The sequence below is a fragment of the Panulirus ornatus genome, chromosome 52 (genome assembly GCF_036320965.1).
Source record: "Panulirus ornatus isolate Po-2019 chromosome 52, ASM3632096v1, whole genome shotgun sequence".
In the NCBI taxonomy this organism is placed as follows: domain Eukaryota; kingdom Metazoa; phylum Arthropoda; class Malacostraca; order Decapoda; family Palinuridae; genus Panulirus; species Panulirus ornatus.
This window is the reverse complement of record NC_092275.1, coordinates 13,792,042-13,814,912: the sequence shown is the minus strand read 5'-3', so window position 1 is coordinate 13,814,912 and position 22,871 is coordinate 13,792,042. Positions and strand designations below refer to the sequence as shown.

Genomic DNA, 22,871 nt, shown 5'->3' with positions numbered 1-22,871 from the left:
CACAGCCCACATTAATACAGTCAAGGATCTTGAGTACAGGACAGTTAGTGACTTAAAAATGCTGTGGTTCTACCTTGCAGAGCACAGATGGAAGAGATTTATCATAATTTGCACATGGAAGATCTTGGAAAGCATGGTTCCCAATTTGCACTAAGGAATATCTCCGTATTGGCACAACAAGCATGGAAGACTTTAAAATATAACTACAGAAATGAAAAGGTGCATCAAGTACAAAAAGAGAAAGCAGTGTAAACGTATAAGGTTCAAAATTATTAAGTACAATTGCAGCCATTAGAAAAACTGGATACAGCGCTGGTGGCTGATTCATGTGAGAAACTGCAGAAGCTGGTGACTGAGTTTGGTAAAGTGTGTGAAAGAAGAAAGTTAAGAGTAAATGTGAATAAGAGCAAGGTTATTAGGTACAGTAGGGTTAAGGGTCAAGTCAATTGGGAGGTGAGTTTGAATGGAGAAAAACTGGAGGAAGTGAAGTGTTTTAGATATCTGGGAGTGGATCTGGCAGCGGATGGAACCATGGAAGCGGAAGTGGATCATAGGGTGGGGGAGGGGGCGAAAATTCTGGGAGCCTTGAAGAATGTGTGGAAGTCGAGAACATTATCTCGGAAAGCAAAAATGTGTATGTTTGAAGGAATAGTGGTTCCAACAATGTTGTATGGTTGCGAGGCGTGGGCTATGGATAGAGTGGTGCGCAGGAGGATGGATGTGCTGGAAATGAGATGTTTGAGGACAATGTGTGGTGTGAGGTGGTTTGATCAAGTAAGTAATGTAAGGGTAAGAGAGATGTGTGGAAATAAAAAGAGCGTGGTTGAGAGAGCAGAAGAGGGTGTTTTGAAATGGTTTGGGCACATGGAGAGAATGAGTGAGGAAAGATTGACCAAGAGGATATATGTGTCGGAGGTGGAGGGAACGAGGAGAAGAGGGAGACCAAATTGGAGGTGGAAAGATGGAGTGAAAAAGATTTTGTGTGATCGGGGCCTGAACATGCAGGAGGGTGAAAGGAGGGCAAGGAATAGAGTGAATTGGAGCGATGTGGTATACCGGGGTTGACATGCTGTCAGTGGATTGAATCAGGGCATGTGAAGCGTCTGGGGTGAACCATGGAAAGCTGTGTAGGTGTGTATATTTGCGTGTGTGGACGTATGTATATACATGTGTATGGGGGTGGGTTGGGCCATTTCTTTCGTCTGTTTACTTGCACTACCTCGCAAACACGGGAGACAGCGGAAAAAAAAAAAAAAAAAAACGACTATTTAGCAGAGGAATTTATAAAAGGTCTGGACACTTGCCTACAAATTGTAGTATATCGACTAGGATATTGTGTTTATGTAGACCGTATGGGTTATGGCTTTCAGCAGTCTGACAGAAGAGAGGAGCACAGTGACAGCTTGGTCTAAGACTGATATGTGGTTATTGAGGACCTCAAGAATCATCATACGTTTTATGTTAAGTTTGGTGAATATCAAAATACAGATACATTTGTTGATTTTTCAGGGAGGAAAGAATGTAACCTGGACATAGAATTGTTTCTCATAGTGATGCATTTAGTTGTATTTCCCTTGTATTATTATTTTGATATGATACATGTTTATGTCTCCCTTTCATTTTTTGATACATCAAAGGGTGCCTCAGATGTCTCCATTTAAAAACAGAATTGTGGATGCTGTCCGACGTGTTCTTTATCTTGTGCCAACGGACCCTAGTGTCGCCGACAAGTTTGACTCCATCTGCAGTGCTGGAGTATCAGCTTCTGATGCTAGCCCAAGGACCACTCCATATGGCTCTCCTGCCAAAAGAGACAAGACCAGAGACAAAGATAAAGATAGAGAAAGTGGGCGAGAAATTCTTCGATCTTTACTTGATCTATCTGCAATTCATATGACACCATTTAGACTGCTGTACAATATTGAGGTAAGTTTATGATTATATGGCTTCTCTCCTTTTTATTTCTTTTTTACATTATTTAGAGCACTTCTTTTTATATATATCTACCATATTTACTCGATTATAAGCTGAACATAACTTCCTTGAAAAGAATTGCAAAAGTAGGGGTGTGGCTTACAAAGAAGACATTGTTATGAAAATTTAGAGTTGCTCCTATCACCACTAATTCACCATAGTTATCTCTCCCACCTCCATCTCACCACAGCACCACCATCTCACACCACGTCTACCAACACCAGTCACCACTTCCACTTCACCTTGGTCACCTCCACCAAGAACAATACAACTGGGTCACCTGATAAGGAAAGTTTGTAATACAGGGAATCACATAAGTTTAGATGAAAATGTAGGTGAAGAACCAAAGGCCATAAAACTACACAGGAAATGCTCAGTCACAGTATTAAACTACCAAAAATACATTGAACATACTCTGTATAACATGATTTTATTATTTTATTTTATTTTGCTTTGTCGCTTTCTCCCGCGTTAGCAAGGTAGCGCAAGGAAACACACAAAAGAATGGCCCAACCCACCCACATACACATGTATATACATACACGTCCACACACGCAAATATACATACCTATACATCTCAATGCATTTATCGATCTGGAGAAGGCATATGATAGAGTTGATAGAGATGCTCTGTGGAAGGTATTAAGAATATATGGTGTGGGAGGCAAGTTGTTAGAAGCAGTGAAAAGTTTTTATCGAGGATGTAAGGCATGTGTACGTGTAGGAAGAGAGGAAAGTGATTGGTTCTCAGTGAATGTAGGTTTGCGGCAGGGGTGTGTGATGTCTCCATGGTTGTTTAATTTGTTTATGGATGGGGTTGTTAGGGAGGTGAATGCAAGAGTTTTGGAAAGAGGGGAAAGTATGAAGTCTGTTGGGGATGAGAGAGCTTGGGAAGTGAGTCAGTTGTTGTTCGCTGATGATACAGCGCTGGTGGCTGATTCATGTGAGAAACTGCAGAAGCTGGTGACTGAGTTTGGTAAAGTGTGTGAAAGAAGAAAGTTAAGAGTAAATGTGAATAAGAGCAAGGTTATTAGGTACAGTAGGGTTGAGGGTCAAGTCAATTGGGAGGTGAGTTTGAATGGAGAAAAACTGGAGGAAGTGAAGTGTTTTAGATATCTGGGAGTGGATCTGGCAGCGGATGGAACCATGGAAGCGGAAGTGGATCATAGGGTGGGGGAGGGGGCGAAAATTCTGGGAGCCTTGAAGAATGTGTGGAAGTCGAGAACATTATCTCGGAAAGCAAAAATGGGTATGTTTGAAGGAATAGTGGTTCCAACAATGTTGTATGGTTGCGAGGCGTGGACTATGGATAGAGTTGTGCACAGGAGGATGGATGTGCTGGAAATGAGATGTTTGAGGACAATGTGTGGTGTGAGGTGGTTTGATCGAGTAAGTAACGTAAGGGTAAGAGAGATGTGTGGAAATAAAAAGAGTGTGGTTGAGAGAGCAGAAGAGGGTGTTCTGAAATGGTTTGGTCACATGGAGAGAATGAGTGAGGAAAGATTGACCAAGAGGATATATGTGTCGGAGGTGGAGGGAACGAGGAGAAGAGGGAGACCAAATTGGAGGTGGAAAGATGGAGTGAAAAAGATTTTGGGTGATCGGGGCCTGAACATGCAGGAGGGTGAAAGGAGGGCAAGGAATAGAGTGAATTGGAGCGATGTGGTATACCGGGGTTGACGTGCTGTCAGTGGATTGAATCAAGGCATGTGAATAGTCTGGGGTAAACCATGGAAAGCTGTGTAGGTATGTATATTTGCGTGTGTGGACGTATGTATATACATGTGTATAGGGGTGGGTTGGGCCATTTCTTTCGTCTGTTTCCTTGCGCTACCTCGCAAACGCGGGAGACAGCGACAAAGCAAAAAAAAAAAAAAAAAAAATCTCAATGTATACATATATGTACACACAGACATATACATATATACACATGTACATAATTCGTACTGTCTGCCTTTATTTATTCCCATCGCCACATGATATTTAATCAAAATTCACCAGAAAATGTGGTGATCATGCCTTGAAATGGGTGGTGGAGGAGGTTGAGATAGATTAAGAAGAGGGTACTAGGTTGTTCCACTTCACTCACTGAATTATTTGATTCAGTAACTGTTTCAGGTGGATGTAGAGAAATTTGTGTAGATCTTTAGAAAGAGATAAGCAATTTTTGTCTCCATACCATGTTTTTTTAATCTTTGTAAAGCTCTATATAGTTCTATGACATCTTTAAGCTTAACAAGTAATTAAGTAAGAAACTTATTAAAGATGTCAGAATAGTGTCAGCATAGTGGATGGAACAAGGTGAGCAGTGACACTGCAAACACTGACAGCATAGAAAAGTTTATAAAAGATGTATAAGTGCAAGATTCAAGAGATGGGACTCCACAAATGTAGAGGACCAACCCCATGCTGCAAAAATTTTTGAAAATAGGCAGTAACACACAGACAGAAAGACATACTGTAGAAACAAGAAAGACAGACAGAGAAACAGACAGTTGCTGCTTACTGTGAACAAGCTAAGCAAGTATATGATAACTGTTAAAAGAAATTAAAGAATGACATTTGTCCCTGATCTTAATGCAGAAGTAAAAGTTTGAAAAGTGATTACGAGATCATTTATTCATGACTCACACCCTCCTGGATATTCAGGCCTGGGCACCTTGAATATTTTACAGATCATCATGCCATCTCCAATTAATCTTGACCTTATCTCCTCTTCTTTAGGAAAAAGAGACATACATACCTTTTGGCATTCTACACTCAATCTCTCTTGATACTTTATTGCTCAAATCTCTGTTCCAAGCTCCATTACTTTCACCACCCTTTTCTCACCAATATTGTTTCCTTTTCATCGAAAACCTCCTTCAATCTTCACCCTCATCACCAGCAGGTAATTTTCAGACAACCCACCAGCTTCCCCTCTAGGCACAATTCACATCCAAGAGTCTCTCTTTTGTATGCTTATCAATTAGTATGTAATACAGCAATGCTTGCTTACCATCTTTCCAACTAAAATACATATACTTGTGTATGTCCTTTTTAAAGCAGGTATTCCCAATCACCAAGTCACCAGCCATTTTTCTGCTCAAAACTTCACAAGCTTTTCAGCATTTCCATTCACTTTACTGGGTGCCCCATGCTCCCAATTATGCCTTCAACTGTCCCATTACTCACTTTCATATTTAAATCACCCATCACTGATAACCAGTCTCTTGCATGAAAACTGCTTCCAAAACACTCGCATCCAATCTTTCTTCTCATTCCTTGGTGTTTAAGGACTGACAATCACCCGAAGCACTGATAATCACCCATCTCTCACAATCTACTTTCTGGAATTCATTCAGTTCCTTGCACTGTTTCACACATTCAAGGCATGGGATTTAGATAAAAGTGTACAGATGAGGGTACATGTGTTGGAAATAAAATGTTAATTGACAGTAAGTGGTGTGAGGAGGGTTTACTGAGTAAGTAACGATATAGTTAGAGTTGTGGTAACAAAAAGTGGTTGATAGAGATAGCAGAAGAGGTTGTGCTTAAATGGTTAGGATATATGGAGAGAATGAATGAGCAGAAGGTGACAAAGAATGTATGGAGTTAGAAGAGAATATGTGAGTGGAGGAAGTAAAAAGAAGGGGGAGACCAAATTGCACATGGAAGGATGTGGGGTCTAAACATGGAAAGAGTGAATGCATGCATGGAATAGAATGAACTGGAGCAATTTGCTGTATAGGGGGCAATATGTTGTAAAGGAAGTGAACCACAGCATGTGAAGCAGCTAGGGGAAACTACAGAAAAATCTGTGTAGCCTGGTTGTAGATTGGGGAGTGTGGTTTCAGTGCATTTCACATGACAGCTAGAGAATGGATTTGAGTGAATGAGGCCTATTGTTCATCTGTTCCTGGCACTACTTCAGTAATGTTGGAAACAGAATGCAGTTATGAAAGAAAGAAAGAATGATGTATTTTTCCCTGTACTATAGCTTGTTGAGCTAAGGATACATTCCTGAATGTTTGCCCACCCATCCCAAGTGACCCTAAACCTATGTTATCACTCAGTCATTGTACTTATAAGACGTGAATTCATATTCATTACACCATATCAGAAAGTATTAATTTTAAATATGATAGAGTATGTGTGTGCTAATCTTTTTCTTTCTTTCAAACTATTCGCCATTTCCCGCGTTAGCGAGGTAGCGTTAAGAACAGAAGACTGGGCCTTGGAGGGCATATCCTCACCTGGCCCCCTTCTCTGTTCCTTGTTTTGGAAAATTAAAAAAAAAAAACGAGAGGGGAAGATTTCCAGCCCCCCGCTCCCTCCCCTTTTAGTCGCCTTCTACGACACGCAGGGAATACGTGGGAAGTATTCTTTCTCCCCTATCCCCAGGGATAATACATATATATATATATGTATATATATATATATATATATATATATATATATATATATATATATATATATATATTTTTTTTTTTTTCTTTTTTTTTCTTTTTGCTTTGTCGCTGTCTCCCGCATTTGCGAGGTAGCGCAAGGAAACAGACAAAAGAAATGGCCCAACCCACCCCCATACACATGCATACACACATGTCCACACACGCAAATATACATACCTACACAGCTTTCCATGGTTTACCCCAGACGCTTCACATGCCCTGATTCAATCCACTGATAGCACGTCAACCCTGGTATACCACATCGATCCAATTCACTCTATTCCTTGCCCTCCTTTCACCCTCCTGCATGTTCAGGCCTCGATCACACAAAATCTTTTTCACTCCATCTTTCCACCTCCAATTTGGTCTCCCACTTCTCCTCGTTCCCTCCACCTCCGACACATATATCCTCTTGGTCAATCTTTCCTCACTCATTCTCTCCATGTGCCCAAACCATTTCAAAACACCCTCTTCTGCTCTCTCAACCACGCTCTTTTTATTTCCACACATCTCTCTTACCCTTACGTTACTTACTCGATCAAACCACCTCACACCACACATTGTCCTCAAACATCTCATTCATGTGCTAATAATTTTTCATAAAAAGCAAAACAAAAGCAGATAAGACCTTTGATCAACAGAAGCATCTTTGATCAGTTGAAGCAGTCACAGGTGGATGTGGTGGTGAAGAATAACGGTGAAGTAATGAAGTCTGAGGGTAATAACTAATATGGTTCTAAAAAAGAAATTTGCTGAAGGGACCATTGAATTTACTAGATTTGCTGAGTTTTCTTCTAATTTGACGGCTTTGTTGAGTGTAGGCGAAGCGCTTCATATGGTGGCAGTTCTCCCTTATCCCTTATTAATGTTGAATCTGTCTCATTTGTGAACAGTAGAATGATTAGATTAACCATATCATTAACCATGTCCTCAGTCATCTTATTCCACCACACCAGTTTAATAAAATTACTTCTTTACATCTCTTTTGACAAGTTGCATGCTTGTATGTTATGTCCTATGGTTGCTCTATCCCTACATCTTTCAAAGAATTGTTCACTGCCTACATCATCATTATGTTTTGAAAACTTAAAGATTATGATGAGGTCACCTTTCACTCTTCTCTCTTTCAAGTTGTTTGAATTTAAAGCCTCTATTTTCCCAGGAACTCAGCTTTCTTTATTTTGGTGCCATTTTTGTTCCCTTCCTTTAGATCATGTCTGTTAGCTCCTAGTACAATTTTATGTGTATTGACCAAGCCTGATAAGCATATTCTAGTTTAGCCATATGTAGGTTATGTAAAACTTGCTAGATTTTTCCTAATCCATACATTTGAAAGCTATTCTAATATTTGCCATTTGATAGTTTACCATCAAAAAGTGGCACTGGAGTTCACCATTTATTGAGACTATCGCTGTGGCCACACACTTGATGTTAATTCCAGGTGGAAACAGGCATCAGAGATATAGATAGGTAGATATATAGATCGATAGTGTATACAGTGAAGTTTGAACGTGGTACGTATAACATTAAAACTTGGTTGACCAGAACCGGATCGATAGTAATAAACTTTTCTTGGGCGAGGTTGTGTTCGTGGCGGTGTGTACTTCCCAACTTGGCACAAGTAAAATTATTTACTTGACCACAATAATAAAAGGAAAAAGTGAAGTGATTGCTTTACAGGATCGGAACGTGTGGATCAAAGAAGTAGGTGTGTGTGTGTTAACTTTTTTTACGTATCCACAGAGAAAATACAGACTTTCCTCATTCAAACTCTTAAGTAAAAGTTTTTTCAAAAGATAGATGTGTGATAATCCAGTATCGAGCGATCTTTAAAGGGCGAGGTATACACACAAACACACACACACACACCTGTGTTAAACCAACAGGTTTATTCCAACTGACGTTCATACAGAAGGCAGACTTCAGGATTGTGAAGCCCAGGTAAGAGTGAAGGAAGAGTTACACTGAGATAAAGATACAACAGTGCAGGGCAGTCCAAAAACAATGTTGAAGGGTGTTGGCTATAATGATGGTGCTGCCGGCGACGTGGCTCCTGCTGGGCTCCCTTGTGGTGCTCTTCGTCCTCCTCACTGCTGCGTCAGGAAGGAAAATGGAGTCAAAATGGTCGTATGATGAGACTGCTGGATCTACAACTGCAGCCCATCCTCAACTACTGGGCTGCAACTCCAGCAAGGACATGGTCACACCCATCGACAACGGTAACCTCCAGAAGACCGATTTCGACGATGAAGGCCTGCACTGTGGCTGAGAGATTGACTTGAGGAGGCAGAAGTGATATTGTGACAGTGATTGTGTCAGCGTCGCGTCGCCTCGCCGCAGTGTATCGAGACAGACTTCCCCAGAACTTTTAAAGGGGAAGTAAATGTTTATAGTTGTGTTAATGGAGTGATAGTTTTCATGCATGGTGTTTTTGACAAGAAAATAGTGAAGTTGGAGAAAAATGTAGCTTAGACATTGAAGCTTATTGACACAGTGGTGAAATTGATGAGAACTGCTATTGACGTTTGTGTGAATAAATTGTACATTTCCTTTCCATAGCCAGAGGTTGAACCATTATGTGACATTCATTTTTTTCATTCATTTCAAGCTAAAAGTTTGTTTTCTAAATTGTTTCTTACATTTTTCATATGTATATATATGTATGTGTGTGTGTGTGTGTGTATGTGCATATGTGTGTGTGTGTGTGTGTGTGTGTATATGTATATATATATGTATATTATCCCTGGGGATAGGGGTGAAAGAATACTTCCCACGTATTCCTCGCGTGTCGTAGAAAGCGACTAGAGGGGACGGGAGCGGGGGGCCGGAAATCCTCCCCTCCTTGTATTAACTTTCTAAAATGGGAAACAGAAGAAGGAGTCACGCGGGGAGTGATCATCCTCCTCGAAGGCTCAGAGTGGGGTGCCTAAATGTGTGTGGATGTAACCAAGATGTGAAAAAAGGAGAGATAGGTAGTATGTTTGAGGAAAGGAACCTGGATGTTTTGGCTCTGAGTGAAACGAAGCTCAAGGGTAAAGGGGAAGAGTGGTTTGGAAATGTCTGGGGAGTGAAGTCAGGGGTTAGTGAGAGGACAAGAGCAAGGGAAGGAGTAGCAATACTCCTGAAACAGGAGTTGTGGGAGTATGTGATAGAATGTAAGAAAGTAAATTCTCGATTAATATGGGTAAAACTGAAAGTTGATGGAGAGAGGTGGGTGATTATTGGTGCATATGCACCTGGGCATGAGAAGAAAGATCATGAGAGGCAAGTGTTTTGGGAGCAGCTAAATGAGTGTGTTAGCGGTTTTGATGCACGAGACCGGGTTATAGTGATGGGTGATTTGAATGCAAAGGTGAGTAATGTGGCAGTTGAGGGAATAATTGGTATGCATGGGGTGTTCAGTGTTGTAAATGGAAATGGTGAAGAGCTTGTAGATTTATGTGCTGAAAAAGGACTGATGATTGGGAATACCTGGTTTAAAAAGCGAGATATACATAAGTATACTTATGTAAGTAGGAGAGATGGCCAGAGAGCGTTATTGGATTACGTGTTAATTGACAGGCGTGCGAAAGAGAGACTTTTGGATGTTAATGTGCTGAGAGGTGCAACTGGAGGGATGTCTGATCATTATCTTGTGGAGGCTAAGGTGAAGATTAGTATGGGTTTTCAGAAAAGAGGAGTGAATGTTGGGGTGAAGAAGGTGGTGAGAGTAAGTGAGCTTGGGAAGGAGACCTGTGTGGGGAAGTACCAGGAGAGACTGTGTACAGAATGGAAAAAGGTGAGAACAATGGAAGTAAGGGGAGTGGGGGAGGAATGGGATGTATTTAGGGAATCAGTGATGGATTGCGCAAAAGATGCTTGTGGCATGAGAAGAGTGGGAGGTGGGCTGTTTAGAAAGGGTAGTGAGTGGTGGGATGAAGAAGTAAGAGTATTAGTGAAAGAGAAGAGAGAGGCATTTGGACGATTTTTGCAGGGAAAAAATGCAATTGAGTGGGAGAAGTATAAAAGAAAGAGACAGGAGGTCAAGAGAAAGGTGCAAGAGGTGAAAAAAAGGGCAAATGAGAGTTGGGGTGAGAGACTATCAGTAAATTTTAGGGAAAATAAAAAGATGTTCTGGAAGGAGGTAAATAGGGTGCGTAAGACAAGGGAGCAAATGGGAACTTCAGTGAAGGGCGTAAATGGGGAGGTGATAACAAGTAGCGGTGATGTGAGAAGGAGATGGAATGAGTATTTTGAAGGTTTGTTGAATGTGTCTGATGACAGAGTGGCAGATATAGGGTGTTTTGGTCGAGGTGGTGTGCAAAGTGAGAGGGTTAGGGAAAATGATTTGGTAAACAGAGAAGAGGTAGTAAAAGCTTTGCGGAAGATGAAAGCCGGCAAGGCAGCAGGTTTGGATGGTATTGCAGTGGAATTTATTAAGAAAGGGGGTGACTGTATTGTTGACTGGTTGGTAAGGTTATTTAATGTATGTATGACTCATGGTGAGGTGCCTGAGGATTGGCGGAATGCGTGCATAGTGCCATTGTACAAAGGCAAAGGGGATAAGAGTGAGTGCTCAAATTACAGAGGTATAAGTTTGTTGAGTATTCCTGGTAAATTATATGGGAGGGTATTGATTGAGAGGGTGAAGGCATGTACAGAGCATCAGATTGGGGAAGAGCAGTGCGGTTTCAGAAGTGGTAGAGGATGTGTGGATCAGGTGTTTGCTTTGAAGAATGTATGTGAGAAATACTTAGAAAAGCAAATGGATTTGTATGTAGCATTTATGGATCTGGAGAAGGCATATGATAGAGTTGATAGAGATGCTCTGTGGAAGGTATTAAGAATATATGGTGTGGGAGGCAAGTTGTTAGAAGCAGTGAAAAGTTTTTATCGAGGATGTAAGGCATGTGTACGTGTAGGAAGAGAGGAAAGTGATTGGTTCTCAGTGAATGTAGGTTTGCGGCAGGGGTGTGTGATGTCTCCATGGTTGTTTAATTTGTTTATGGATGGGGTTGTAAGGGAGGTAAATGCAAGAGTCCTGGAAAGAGGGGCAAGTATGAAGTCTGTTGGGGATGAGAGAGCTTGGGAAGTGAGTCAGTTGTTGTTCGCTGATGATACAGCGCTGGTGGCTGATTCATGTGAGAAACTGCAGAAGCTGGTGACTGAGTTTGGTAAAGTGTGTGGAAGAAGAAAGTTGAGAGTAAATGTGAATAAGAGCAAGGTTATTAGGTACAGTAGGGGTGAGGGTCAAGTCAATTGGGAGGTGAGTTTGAATGGAGAAAAACTGGAGGAAGTGAAGTGTTTTAGATATCTGGGAGTGGATCTGTCTGCGGATGGAACCATGGAAGCGGAAGTGGATCATAGGGTGGGGGAGGGGGCGAAAATTTTGGGAGCCTTGAAAAATGTGTGGAAGTCGAGAACACTATCTCGGAAAGCAAAAATGGGTATGTTTGAGGGAATAGTGGTTCCAACAATGTTGTATGGTTGCGAGGCGTGGGCTATGGATAGAGATGTGCGCAGGAGGATGGATGTGCTGGAAATGAGATGTTTGAGGACAATGTGTGGTGTGAGGTGGTTTGATCGAGTAAGTAACGTAAGGGTAAGAGAGATGTGTGGAAATAAAAAGAGCGTGGTTGAGAGAGCAGAAGAGGGTGTTTTGAAATGGTTTGGGCACATGGAGAGAATGAGTGAGGAGAGATTGACCAAGAGGATATATGTGTCGGAGGTGGAGGGAACGAGGAGAAGAGGGAGACCAAATTGGAGGTGGAAAGATGGAGTGAAAAAGATTTTGTGTGATCGGGGCCTGAACATGCAGGAGGGTGAAAGGAGGGCAAGAAATAGAGTGAATTGGAGTCATGTGGTATACAGGGGTTGACGTGCTGTCAGTGGATTGAAGCAAGGCATGTGAAGCGTCTGAAGTAAACCATGGAAAGCTGTGTAGGTATGTATATTTGCGTGTGTGGACGTGTGTATGTACATGTGTATGGGGGGGGGGGGCATTTCTTTCGTCTGTTTCCTTGCGCTACCTCGCAAACGCGGGAGACAGCGACAAAGTATAAAAAAAAAAAAAAAAAAAAAAAAAAGTTTGTCTCTATGACTGTTTTTATGTGAGACTCTGGCAACAACGTAGTGAAGTTGCCGTGAAGTTGCCGACTCTGAAGTTCTCTTCACACGCAGAGGAAGTGTTGGAGAGCAAGCCAGTGCATGTAGGGGAAGGGAGGCATGAGGGATGGTACCTCCCATCCCTCACTCCTCCACCACATCCTCCAGTTTCACTCATAAGTTTCATAAACCAGCTAGTGCTACATATCTTTTTTAGGCAACTTATATACATTGCATTCATATAAGGGGAAGAAGTCTTTATGTCGGGTTAAGTACCGACTGGGCATGGGGTTCTGACTGTGAATGAAAATAATGAACAGCTTATTAAGGTCTGCATTGTAAAATAAGTGGTGATTTCTTGTGTTTTGCTTTATTCATGTCTATGAACAGTGATTTTGGGTTACTTATAACATTCTGTATTACTCTCCCTTCATTTCTTTACTTTTTTCATAGGAATTCCATATTTCTGCGTCTGCATTATTAGTTTTCTCATCAGATTTTTGTTTTTTGCTTCTTGTATTGTATTGTATTGCCAGTCATTTCTTCTATATTTATGCTCTTCTGTTCAATTACTCTTTTACCTGTTGATATTTTCCATATTGCTATGTCTTTCATTTTGTTTGGTGCTATCCCACTTACAATTTGTTGTCTTTACTCATGATATCTTTTCATCACCCAAGTCTTATTTTGAAGTTTACTTACTTTCAGCATGATTTTCTCACCCAGATCATTTCCTTTGTCCTGAAAACCTCAAAATAATCTTCACCTTCACCTTCACCTCCACTAGGTAATGGTCAGACATCCCATCAGCTGTCCCTCTCAGCACATTCGCATCTAAGCATCTATTTATTAGTACATCAAACAGTAATATTTACTCACACTCTTACCTACTGACATATGTACTGTTTTGTATGTCCCTCATTTTAAGCCAGATTTTCCCAATCACTATCCCTTTTTCAGCACTCAGCTCCTCAAGCTTTTCAACATTTTCATTCATCTTACTGAATGCCCCATCCCCTGAGTTACACCCTCAAATGCCCTATTACTACTTATTTGGTTCTCTGATCAGAAAAGGATTCTACTGGTTTGGTATGTTTCTGTAGTTGGCATATTCTGGCCAATTATTGCTCTGGCTGTCATTCCTTCTTAACTGATCCCATTTTTTGCTTAGTCTTTTTTTTTTTTTTTTTCCGCTGTCTCCCGTGTTTGCGAGGTAGCGCAAGGAAACAGACGAAAGAAATGGCCCAACCCACCCCCATACACATGTATATACATACGTCCACACACGCAAATATACATACCTACACAGCTTTCCATGGTTTACCCCAGACGCTTCACATGCCGTGATTCAATCCACTGACAGCACGTCAACCCCAGTATACCACATCGATCCAATTCACTCTCTTCCTTGCCCTCCTTTCACCCTCCTGCATGTTCAGGCCCCGATCACACAAAATCTTAGTCATATATTTTTTATTATTCTTGCCAGGACTGTTTTTTGTCATTATTCTGTTTTAACCTTCTTTTTGATGCTGTAATTTCTATATTCAAACTTTGGCCATTCATTTTTTCATTCTAGTGATGTATCTGCATACATTGCATTTTTCAACAACTTTTTTCTAAACCATACTCATTCCAGTATATCTTTCTATGGTATTGGTTTTCACTGTCCAATATCAATCTCTGTTCAAATATCCCTGCAGACTGGGGGAGACAGAGAAGGAGATGAAGGCATATAGTGAAAAAGGCAGTAAACCATCAGACTCTGAGTGTTTAGGATGGTGAGAGGCATCCTTGGGATAGAATGAATGGGAATGTGGTTTACAGGGGGCAGTGTGTTGGCACTGGGCTGAACCATGGCATTTGAAACAGCCAAGGGATATAACAGAATGGTCTGTGAAACTTGGTTGTGGATGGGGGGATCTGGTTTTGATACATTATACAGGACAAGTAGGGAGTGGATGTAGGCAAATGAAGCCATTTCATCCATTTGTTGTACTACCTCGCTAAAGCAGAAAACATTGAACAGGTTTGAAAAAAAGTTTCCGTACTTTTTGTCCATTCCTGGTACACTTTATACCTCTTTTAGTGTCAAACCAGCATCCTCATCTCCTTACATAGTTCTCTCAGTTGTCAGTCAAAAAAAATATTCTGAACAACTAATTTAGATTTGTTTGCTCTCACTTTTAACCAGAACAGATATCTTATTCACTCGTAATCCTTCATGCAAATCTTTTTTTGTACTTGTTTTCTACTTACCAGATTAGTTTATTAATATTCTCTCTGTATCTCTGATGCTTATTCCCAACCGGCACTCCCTCAAGGGGTTGGACACAGCAATAGAGTCTCCATAACTACCATAACTAATAAACTCCATTGCTGCTTCTTATACTTTAGTGCTTCACCCTTAACAGGCTTCTGGTAGGGGGCAACTATAGGCAGTGTTTGCAGAGGCTCCTACTTAATGTTCCTACTGACTACTACTACCTAATGTTCTTATCTACTACTACTTAATGTTTCTGCCTAATGCTCCAGTTTAGATGTCCTTACGTACTATACTGTCTATTGCTCCTGCCATTATGCCAAAAGGCAGGGCTGTCGCATAGTTTTCACCACAAGAAAATCTAGTCACGAAGAATGAGCTTTGTGAAGCAAGTGTTCTCAAGTGTTATGTGTGACAAGGAGAGATTGTATGTTTGGGAACAGAATGCCAGTAGTCCACATGTGCATAGTCCACATGTGGGTCAGAGGAGTGTAACTTGACAACCACTGAAGTGCAGCCATCACTGACCCTCACAGTATTCAGCCTGGTAGTCCTGCCAGCTGCTGCCTGAACTACTTTGACTTGGATACAGGTACACCACCGAATATCCGGCAACTGATGGTTTGGTATCTCCTTTAGTCTGGGCAAAATTACATGAGGGAACTTGAAATTACCGCGGCCACCAGACTAGTTGACTGGGCGGCCACAGATGACGTGTGTAGGGCACGCTTATTTACATTCTTTACATTGCACTTGTTGGTGGTGATACTGCAATTTTGTGAGATTCTTAGCTTATTTAGCTTAAATTTAACCCTAGCTATGGCTTCTAAGACATATGAGAGTGTCAGTCGTGGTGTCAAACACAGACACCAGTCCATAGCGATCCAAGATAAAGTAGAGCTGTTGAAAAAATGGACTGAGGTGTTTTGGTGTGTAAGCTGTGTGACATCTACAGTATTGGTTCTTCAACTGTTTATGATAAGAAGAAGCAAAGGGAAAGAACATTGAAATTCTATGCAAACAGCAATTCCAAGAAGCAAATGACGATTAGAAAAACTATGAAAGATGGTAAGAGTACTGAGCACGATTGATGGTTTCGACAGCATCGAAGTGATGGAGTGGACTTGTCAGGTAGCATGATGATGGACCAGGCTAAGTTGTTCCATAAAGAACTGAAATTACAACATGAGCGTGACTGTAGTGAAGGATAAAGTGTGTGGAGAAAAGCAGTGCAAACCATGAAGGAGCTGCTGAGTATGTGGACGAATTTGCGAAACTCCTAGCAGATGAGCACCTCAGTCCTGAGCTGGTGTATAATGCAGACAAAACTGCATTATTCTGGCAATGCACACCTAGGAAAACACTAACAACAGATGACAAAGAAGACTTCACAGGATTCAATCAGTCTAATGACAGACTTACCATCTTAGGGTGCTTAAACATTTTATATTTGTTTAATTTGAATTTCTATCAGTCCATGGTATACTTTCAATACTTGGGAGATGTATAAATAATGGGTTAGAGGTGTGTTGATGAATTATTATTACGTGACCACGGTTGGTCCAACAAAATGGGTAATCCGGCAAGGCTTTGTAACCAAGAGTGCTGGAAAATCGGTGGTGTAGCTGTATTCTGGTCATCTTTTTCATATTCTTTATTTGTTGTATTTTCAAATCTGTTTTCATTAATGCATTTTTTAGATGACCATATATTTTACAATCTATGTACTTTTTACTTATCAAATTTGTTTTAGCATTCATCTTCTCGTGATTTATATGACTATCATATTTACTTTTTCATTCACAGGTCTTGTCAGGGAAGGTTATGCCAGTATCCCAGGAATGTGTCATGCATGGTAGTGCTCATTTCTGTGAGGAATTCCTCATGTGTGGTGGAATAAGTCTCATCTCATCACTGCTACAGAAGGACTCATTTCCTCAGGAAGTGGACTATGAGATTCGCCAAAGTATTTATCTTATAACCTTGCAAATTTTAAGGTAAGAAATGTATTTATTGCACCTCAGTTTGGTGCCATCCTTCCTTCCTCAGTTTGGCATCATCCTTCCAAGTGGTCTGACATGCCTGTGTTTGCTTTGCTGCATGATTTATTGGATTATATCTAATATCCTTTTTATTGTGATTTTTTAGTATTGTTTTTTTTTTTTTTTTTTTTTTTTTTTTTTTTTTTTGCCGCTGTCTCCCGTGTTTGCGAGGTAGCGCAAGGAAACAGACGAAGAAATGGCCCAACCCACCCCCATACACATGTATATACATACGTCCACACACGCAAAATATACATACCTACACAGCTTTCCATGGTTTACCCCAGACGCTTCACATGCCCTGATTCAATCCACTGACAGCACGTCAACCCCGGTATACCACATCGATCCAATTCACTCTATTCCTTGCCCTCCTTTCACCCTCCTGCATGTTCAGGCCCCGATCACACAAAATCTTTTTCACTCCATCTTTCCACCTCCAATTTTAGTATTCTATCACTGAATATTTTCATGGAGAACTTTTTGTATGTTTTTAAGTATTTAGCCAGTTGTATATCATACTGTAAGGGTGAAAAGTGTTATGAATTGTAAGATAAAAGAAAAAGAAATACTCCAGTGCTTGTGCTTAGAAAACACTTCTCTGCACCTACTCTTGTAAGCCCAACATACAAAGTAGTGCCTTTTCTGTGATTTTTTTCTATATATTATTATTTCATCTTTTGAGATAGAACAATTGTCCTTTTTTTCTCTTTTTTTTTTTTACTTTTTTTCATATTGCAAAGCTGAAACATGTTATGTATTGTAAAAAAAAAAAAAAGCATTAGACACATTTAGGTCACTTGACCTTAGGAAACATGGCACCATAAATAAAACCTGGGTTCCTGTTAAGTGCTCATAAGATTGAAGGTTCGATGACAGTTCATCAGGTCTTTTACTGTACCTTGTTTTCGGTAATATAAAACTTCTTTTTATTATTTCAGCATGCCGACAGGTCAACCTTCATGTGGTTACACGATGAACTAAAAGTCACCTTTGCCAATACTTTGATTTGTCAGTGGATGAAAAGCAGTAGCCTTGTTGGGTAACTTTCTTCCCCAAAGTAGTCAATTGTTATCCTGCTTGTGATGGGAATGCAGCCTTGAAGTTCCAAATGCCCCCTAAAAGAGATTCTGGGGTCATATGATGATACACTTCAGTCCAAATGCATAAATACATTTTTCCCCTGCAGGTATTTGATATGTGGTTCAACTCCGAAAGGACAAGAATTACCTATTATTGGGCAACAGCCTCATCCAGGTCCACCAAAGCGTTCAGCACTTGACTCATCTGCTCAGGCTAATCCTCCCACCATTGCATATTCATCCCTGACCCCAATTATTGCAAACAAAGTCATACTGGTAGGTAAAGATGATGTGAAATTAGGAAAAGTATTTTGTTATGATTGAAAAGAAATTACTGATCATGTTCATCTACATTATATATACAATTTTTTGTTGGTTACATCATTTGGCTTGTCTGAGTATGTGTTAATGTGTTACTCTGCAAAAAGAGTAGAACAATTGAAGCTTCCTGTATTTTTTTATTTCATTGTTAGAGTAGACCTAATTAAAGATTATAAACACATATTTATAAATTTAGATAAACACCTGAGATGTGCTGTGACAGTTTTGGAGTCTCTTTGCCTCTGGAATCACTGTGCTAGAGTTGCCCTTTGCCAGTGATCTGTCAAATGTGAGGCACAAAAGGCAAAGAAGCAGCACTGGAGTCTATCAGTTATGAGCATTAAAAGAGATGAGCTATTGAGGGTGATGGCACTGAATGTGAATGGGATGACTGGTGAGAGTGAAAGGAGAGAGCTTGTGGAGAGGTTTAAAACTTGTAGCTTGGATGTGCTGGGGATTGGGGAAACCGATATCCTTGGGCAGGGTGTGTGGAGTGAAAGTGCAATTGAGAAATGCAAGTTGCGAGAGGGCATGGAAGGAAGTGTAGTATGGACAGGAATGAGTGAAAGTTATTGAGGAAGAGGGAAAAGAGGGATGTGCAATTCTGCTATCACCAAAAGTGTGGAGGGTGTTACAGAGCATGGATGGAATGGATCAAGAAGAGTGTGGGTGAAAGGAAAGACTGGGATTGTGAAGTATGCATGGATATTTGTATAAGTGCCTGTGAAAATGAAGATTTTATGAGATATGGATGAATTGAATCTTTTTTGGAGAAATTTGAATGACAATATAAGTGGTTAGTAGAATGAGAGAAACATGGTCATATTAGGTGATGTGAATGCTCAAGTGAGATGTGATGAAATTGGTGAGATAGAAAATGGGGAACATCTGGAGTAAACGAGATGGAAGTTATCTTGTGGATATTTGTGCTGAGAGAGGTTTATTCCTTAGAAACACCTTTCTTCAGCACTCTATGATCCATAGATATACATTTATTAAGAATGATGGAAGAGAAGAACAAAAGGCTTTGCTTGACAATGTGGTAGAGGATGAAAGAGTTGTGAGAGGATTCTTTGGAGACTGACCATTTTGCAGTTCTTGTGGAGATAAGGATCAAGGAGAAGTGGAGGTATGGTGTTAGGAAGAATGGAGAGGTAAAAGTGTTGGCAAGCAAGAGGATGAATCAGAAAATATCCAGGGAGGAGTATGAAAGGAAGATAACCAAAAGCTTGGATGGAAGTGCAGTGAATGTAGGGATGCATTCTTGTGTGAATGAGGCATTTTCTTTAGGATTTTCTTTAGGCTCATTGAGGTTTTAGGTAACTTATGGCGTCTATGTATGCAATTAGAAAGCTCTGGCCTATTCAGAGTTGTTCGAGAAATTTGAGAATGCATTTGTACAATCTTTGTCCTTTCCTAGCAAAGACATATGTACATAGACAGCACTTAAAGGGTTATGACTGAATTATTGGAGGCTGCCAGAGAGATGTATGTATATCATGTATAGGTTGTGGAAAGAGGCACAGCATGGTGGAAGGAAGGTTTTAAGAGTTAGAGAAAAAAGAGTTCAGAATTACTTCTGCATGCTCAAGGGAAAAAAAGAGTTCGGAATGACTTCTGTATGCTCAGCACCCAGTTCTTTGTAACAGCTTTATCCCTTCTCATGCAAACCAGTTCATAACTAGTCATCAGTCTCCAAGCAGAAATGAAAAGCTCATCCATGCCTCAGACTTCACTGACAAAATATAATCACACTAATGACCAGCACTAACCAACCTCCTTAACCTAGTCTTAGATTTCTTTTCATTTCTGAAATGACATTTCCCAGACATGCCCAGCTTTCACTTTTTTATCTGCAGTCTGGACACCACTGATCTTTACAACAATATAAACGTCAGTTCAACATAAAAAATCTAGCCATTCATAAATGGTTGGCGGTCTCAGTACTCATACTGGACTTGTATAGTTTACCTCAAGTACAGTACTACAATGATGTACTTGTGTAATGTTACGGTGTTTAAGTTTATACACTTATAATCTCAAAGAAAGTCAGAAGCAGCATGGCTACTCTTTTTGCTTCTCAACATATCTTTTTGATATAATAGTGTTAGATTTCCTTCACCTAAAACCATTGATTTTATCACATATTTGTAAGTTTTATTTTGAAAATTTTCATAGACTTTTTTATTGCACATTCCACAGGGATTCACTGTAGAAGAATGGAGTGATATGGTGTCAAGCTTAATGAGGGTTTCTTGGGCTGGTGCTGCAGGGAAACTGTATCTCTCATTGGCAAAATTGACAATGCGTGACCCAGTACTCTCACCACCTGAGAATAGCAAATCATCAAGACAGAGTAGCACAGGTTAGATAATCATACTTTTATGGGTGTAGATTTCCTCCTTGGACCTGGATAGTAAGACTGCCCTAGGGAATTGGACTTTCCTTCCCATTGTCAGCCTATGAGGCTAGAACCCCAGTTCTGCAGAATTAATTTCCACAAAATATTCAAGCCACTATGTACTTAATCTAACCCATGTCATTGGTAATGGAGATAATGATGATAGATAAGTAGATTAATACTTTCTGAGGTTCAAGTGGACAAGGTGTATGGCGCAGATGGCTGACCTCCTCGTGTCCTAAAGAAGTATGCCCCTGAGTTAGCTCCAGTCCTTGCTCAATTATTTCTTCTCTTTCTGAAAACCCAAAATTTCTTTCATCTTTTATCAAGATTTATGTAGGTGAGAGAGATATGGGTTTGGATGTTTGAATAAGACAACATAGATATAGCATATATCTTGATCAGTAGTCTAATGCCCTATTTGTACATCTTAGTGAAAGTAATCATCCAGTTCACTGGGAGAATGCCAAGGTAATTGTGAAATGTAAAGATAGAGATGAAAGAAATATTATAGGATCTAGTATCATTAAGTACCATGAGGATAGAGTGTTGTATATCAGTCAAGGTATGTATAAATTAGATCCATTTATTGTAGAAAATGTTGTTAAAAGCTGTCTCAATTTGATTTAAGCAATATGTCAATCTTGTGTCAGACCCTATATTTATGTGAGGTCAGGTCAAGACTCAGGAAAAGGGAGGGTCAGGGTGACACCTGAACCAACCTTGTTTCTTACTAATCACTAGGTCCTTGTTCATTCTTCTTTGTGTATATGTCTAGCTTGATTTGTCCTCTCATTGAGTAACTGTCCTCTGAAGATGTGTTAGTACACGAAATGCTCAGGATCTCGTATTTCCTTTTCCATATGGATTTTTTCAGAAGATATATTTCAATTTCTAAAAGGGGAAACAGAAGGAGTCAAGCAGGGAGTGCTCATCCTCCTCAAAGGCTCAGATTTGGGTGTCTGAATGTGTGTGGATGTAACCATGATGGAAAGAAATGGGAGATAGGTTGTATGATTGAAGAAAGAAACCTGGACGTTCTGGCTCTGAGTGAAATGAAGCTCAAGGGTAAAGGTAAAGAATGGTTTAGAAGAGTCTTGGGAGTAAAGTCAGGGGTTTGTTAGAGGACAAGAGCTAAGGAAGGAGGGGCACTACTCCTGAAGCAGGAGTTCTGGGAGTGTGTGATAGAGTGTAAGAAAGTAGATTCTAGATTGTTGTGGGTACAACTAAAAATGGATGGAGAGAGATGGATGATAATTGGTGCTTATTCACCTGGTCATGAGAGGAAAGATCATGAGAGGCAAGTGTTTTGGGAGCAGCTGAGTACGTCAGCAGCTTTGGTGCACGAGACCTGGTATTGGTGATGGTTGATTTAAATGTGAAGGTGAGTAATGTGGCAGTTGAGGGTATAATTGGTGTGCATTGGGTATTCAGTGTTGTGAATGGAAGTGATGAAGAGCTTGTGGATTGTTTGGTGAAAAAGACTGGTGATTGGGAATACCTGATTTAAAAAGAAGGTATCATCACTCTTAAGCATTTGATTTGAGTCAGATTTTCCAACTGCAAACTTTTCCCATATTCCCAAGAAGTGGCAAAATCGACTTATGTCCAAATGATATATCTTTCAAGAGCCCCAGGACACACTTTATTTCTGTCCTTTACTTGTACACAATAGGCCTGCTGAAGTGTAGATCCTCTAAAATCTTGAATATCAGCATGCAATCCACTGAGATCTTCTCTGTACCATTGAGTGTGTGTAAGTGTGTGTGTGTGTGTGTGTGTGTAGCTGCCTTTTTATAGTATACAGGAAAAGAGTTTTACATTCATGGGGCCCCATCTCTTGAGCATTCTCTGCTACTACACAGCTTCCTAGATTTATGCTGTTAGCGTATACCATGTCCTCAGTCACCTTATTCCATTCATCCACCACTTTTCTACCTTAAAAGTACTTCTTTTATAGTTGTGTCATTGATCAGTTTAAAAAGTTAGTTCTCATCATCACTAGCACAGGATTTGATCAGGTCACTGCCCATTCTTCTCTCTTCCAAGGTGAGCATATTTGAAGCCTCTACCCCTTCCCTGTAACTCAGCTATCATTATTCTGGTACCATCTTTGTTACCATCCTCTGAACCTTCACCATAAGCTCTTTGTGCTTCTTTTGATGCAGTGACCAAACTTGAAAGGCATATTCTAGTTTTGGTATTATATAGGATATGAACAGCTTGATAAATATTTCCATATCCATTTACTTGAAATTTATTTGACATTTGCCA

At 40.3% G+C, this 22,871-nt stretch overlaps 1 protein-coding gene across 3 annotated transcripts in view; it reads left to right on the top strand.

Annotated features, from left to right (window-relative positions):
- LOC139765085 (ubiquitin carboxyl-terminal hydrolase 24-like) overlaps positions 1 to 22,871 on the top strand; it is a 255,707-nt gene that overhangs the window by 112,964 nt on the left and 119,872 nt on the right. For all 3 annotated transcript variants that reach the window (XM_071692247.1, XM_071692245.1, XM_071692246.1), the window contains 4 exons: positions 1,668 to 1,926; positions 16,558 to 16,748; positions 17,983 to 18,151; positions 20,399 to 20,561. In XM_071692247.1, coding sequence (XP_071548348.1) covers positions 1,668 to 1,926; positions 16,558 to 16,748; positions 17,983 to 18,151; positions 20,399 to 20,561 — 782 coding nt within the window. The remainder of the gene's footprint in view (positions 1 to 1,667; positions 1,927 to 16,557; positions 16,749 to 17,982; positions 18,152 to 20,398; positions 20,562 to 22,871) is intronic.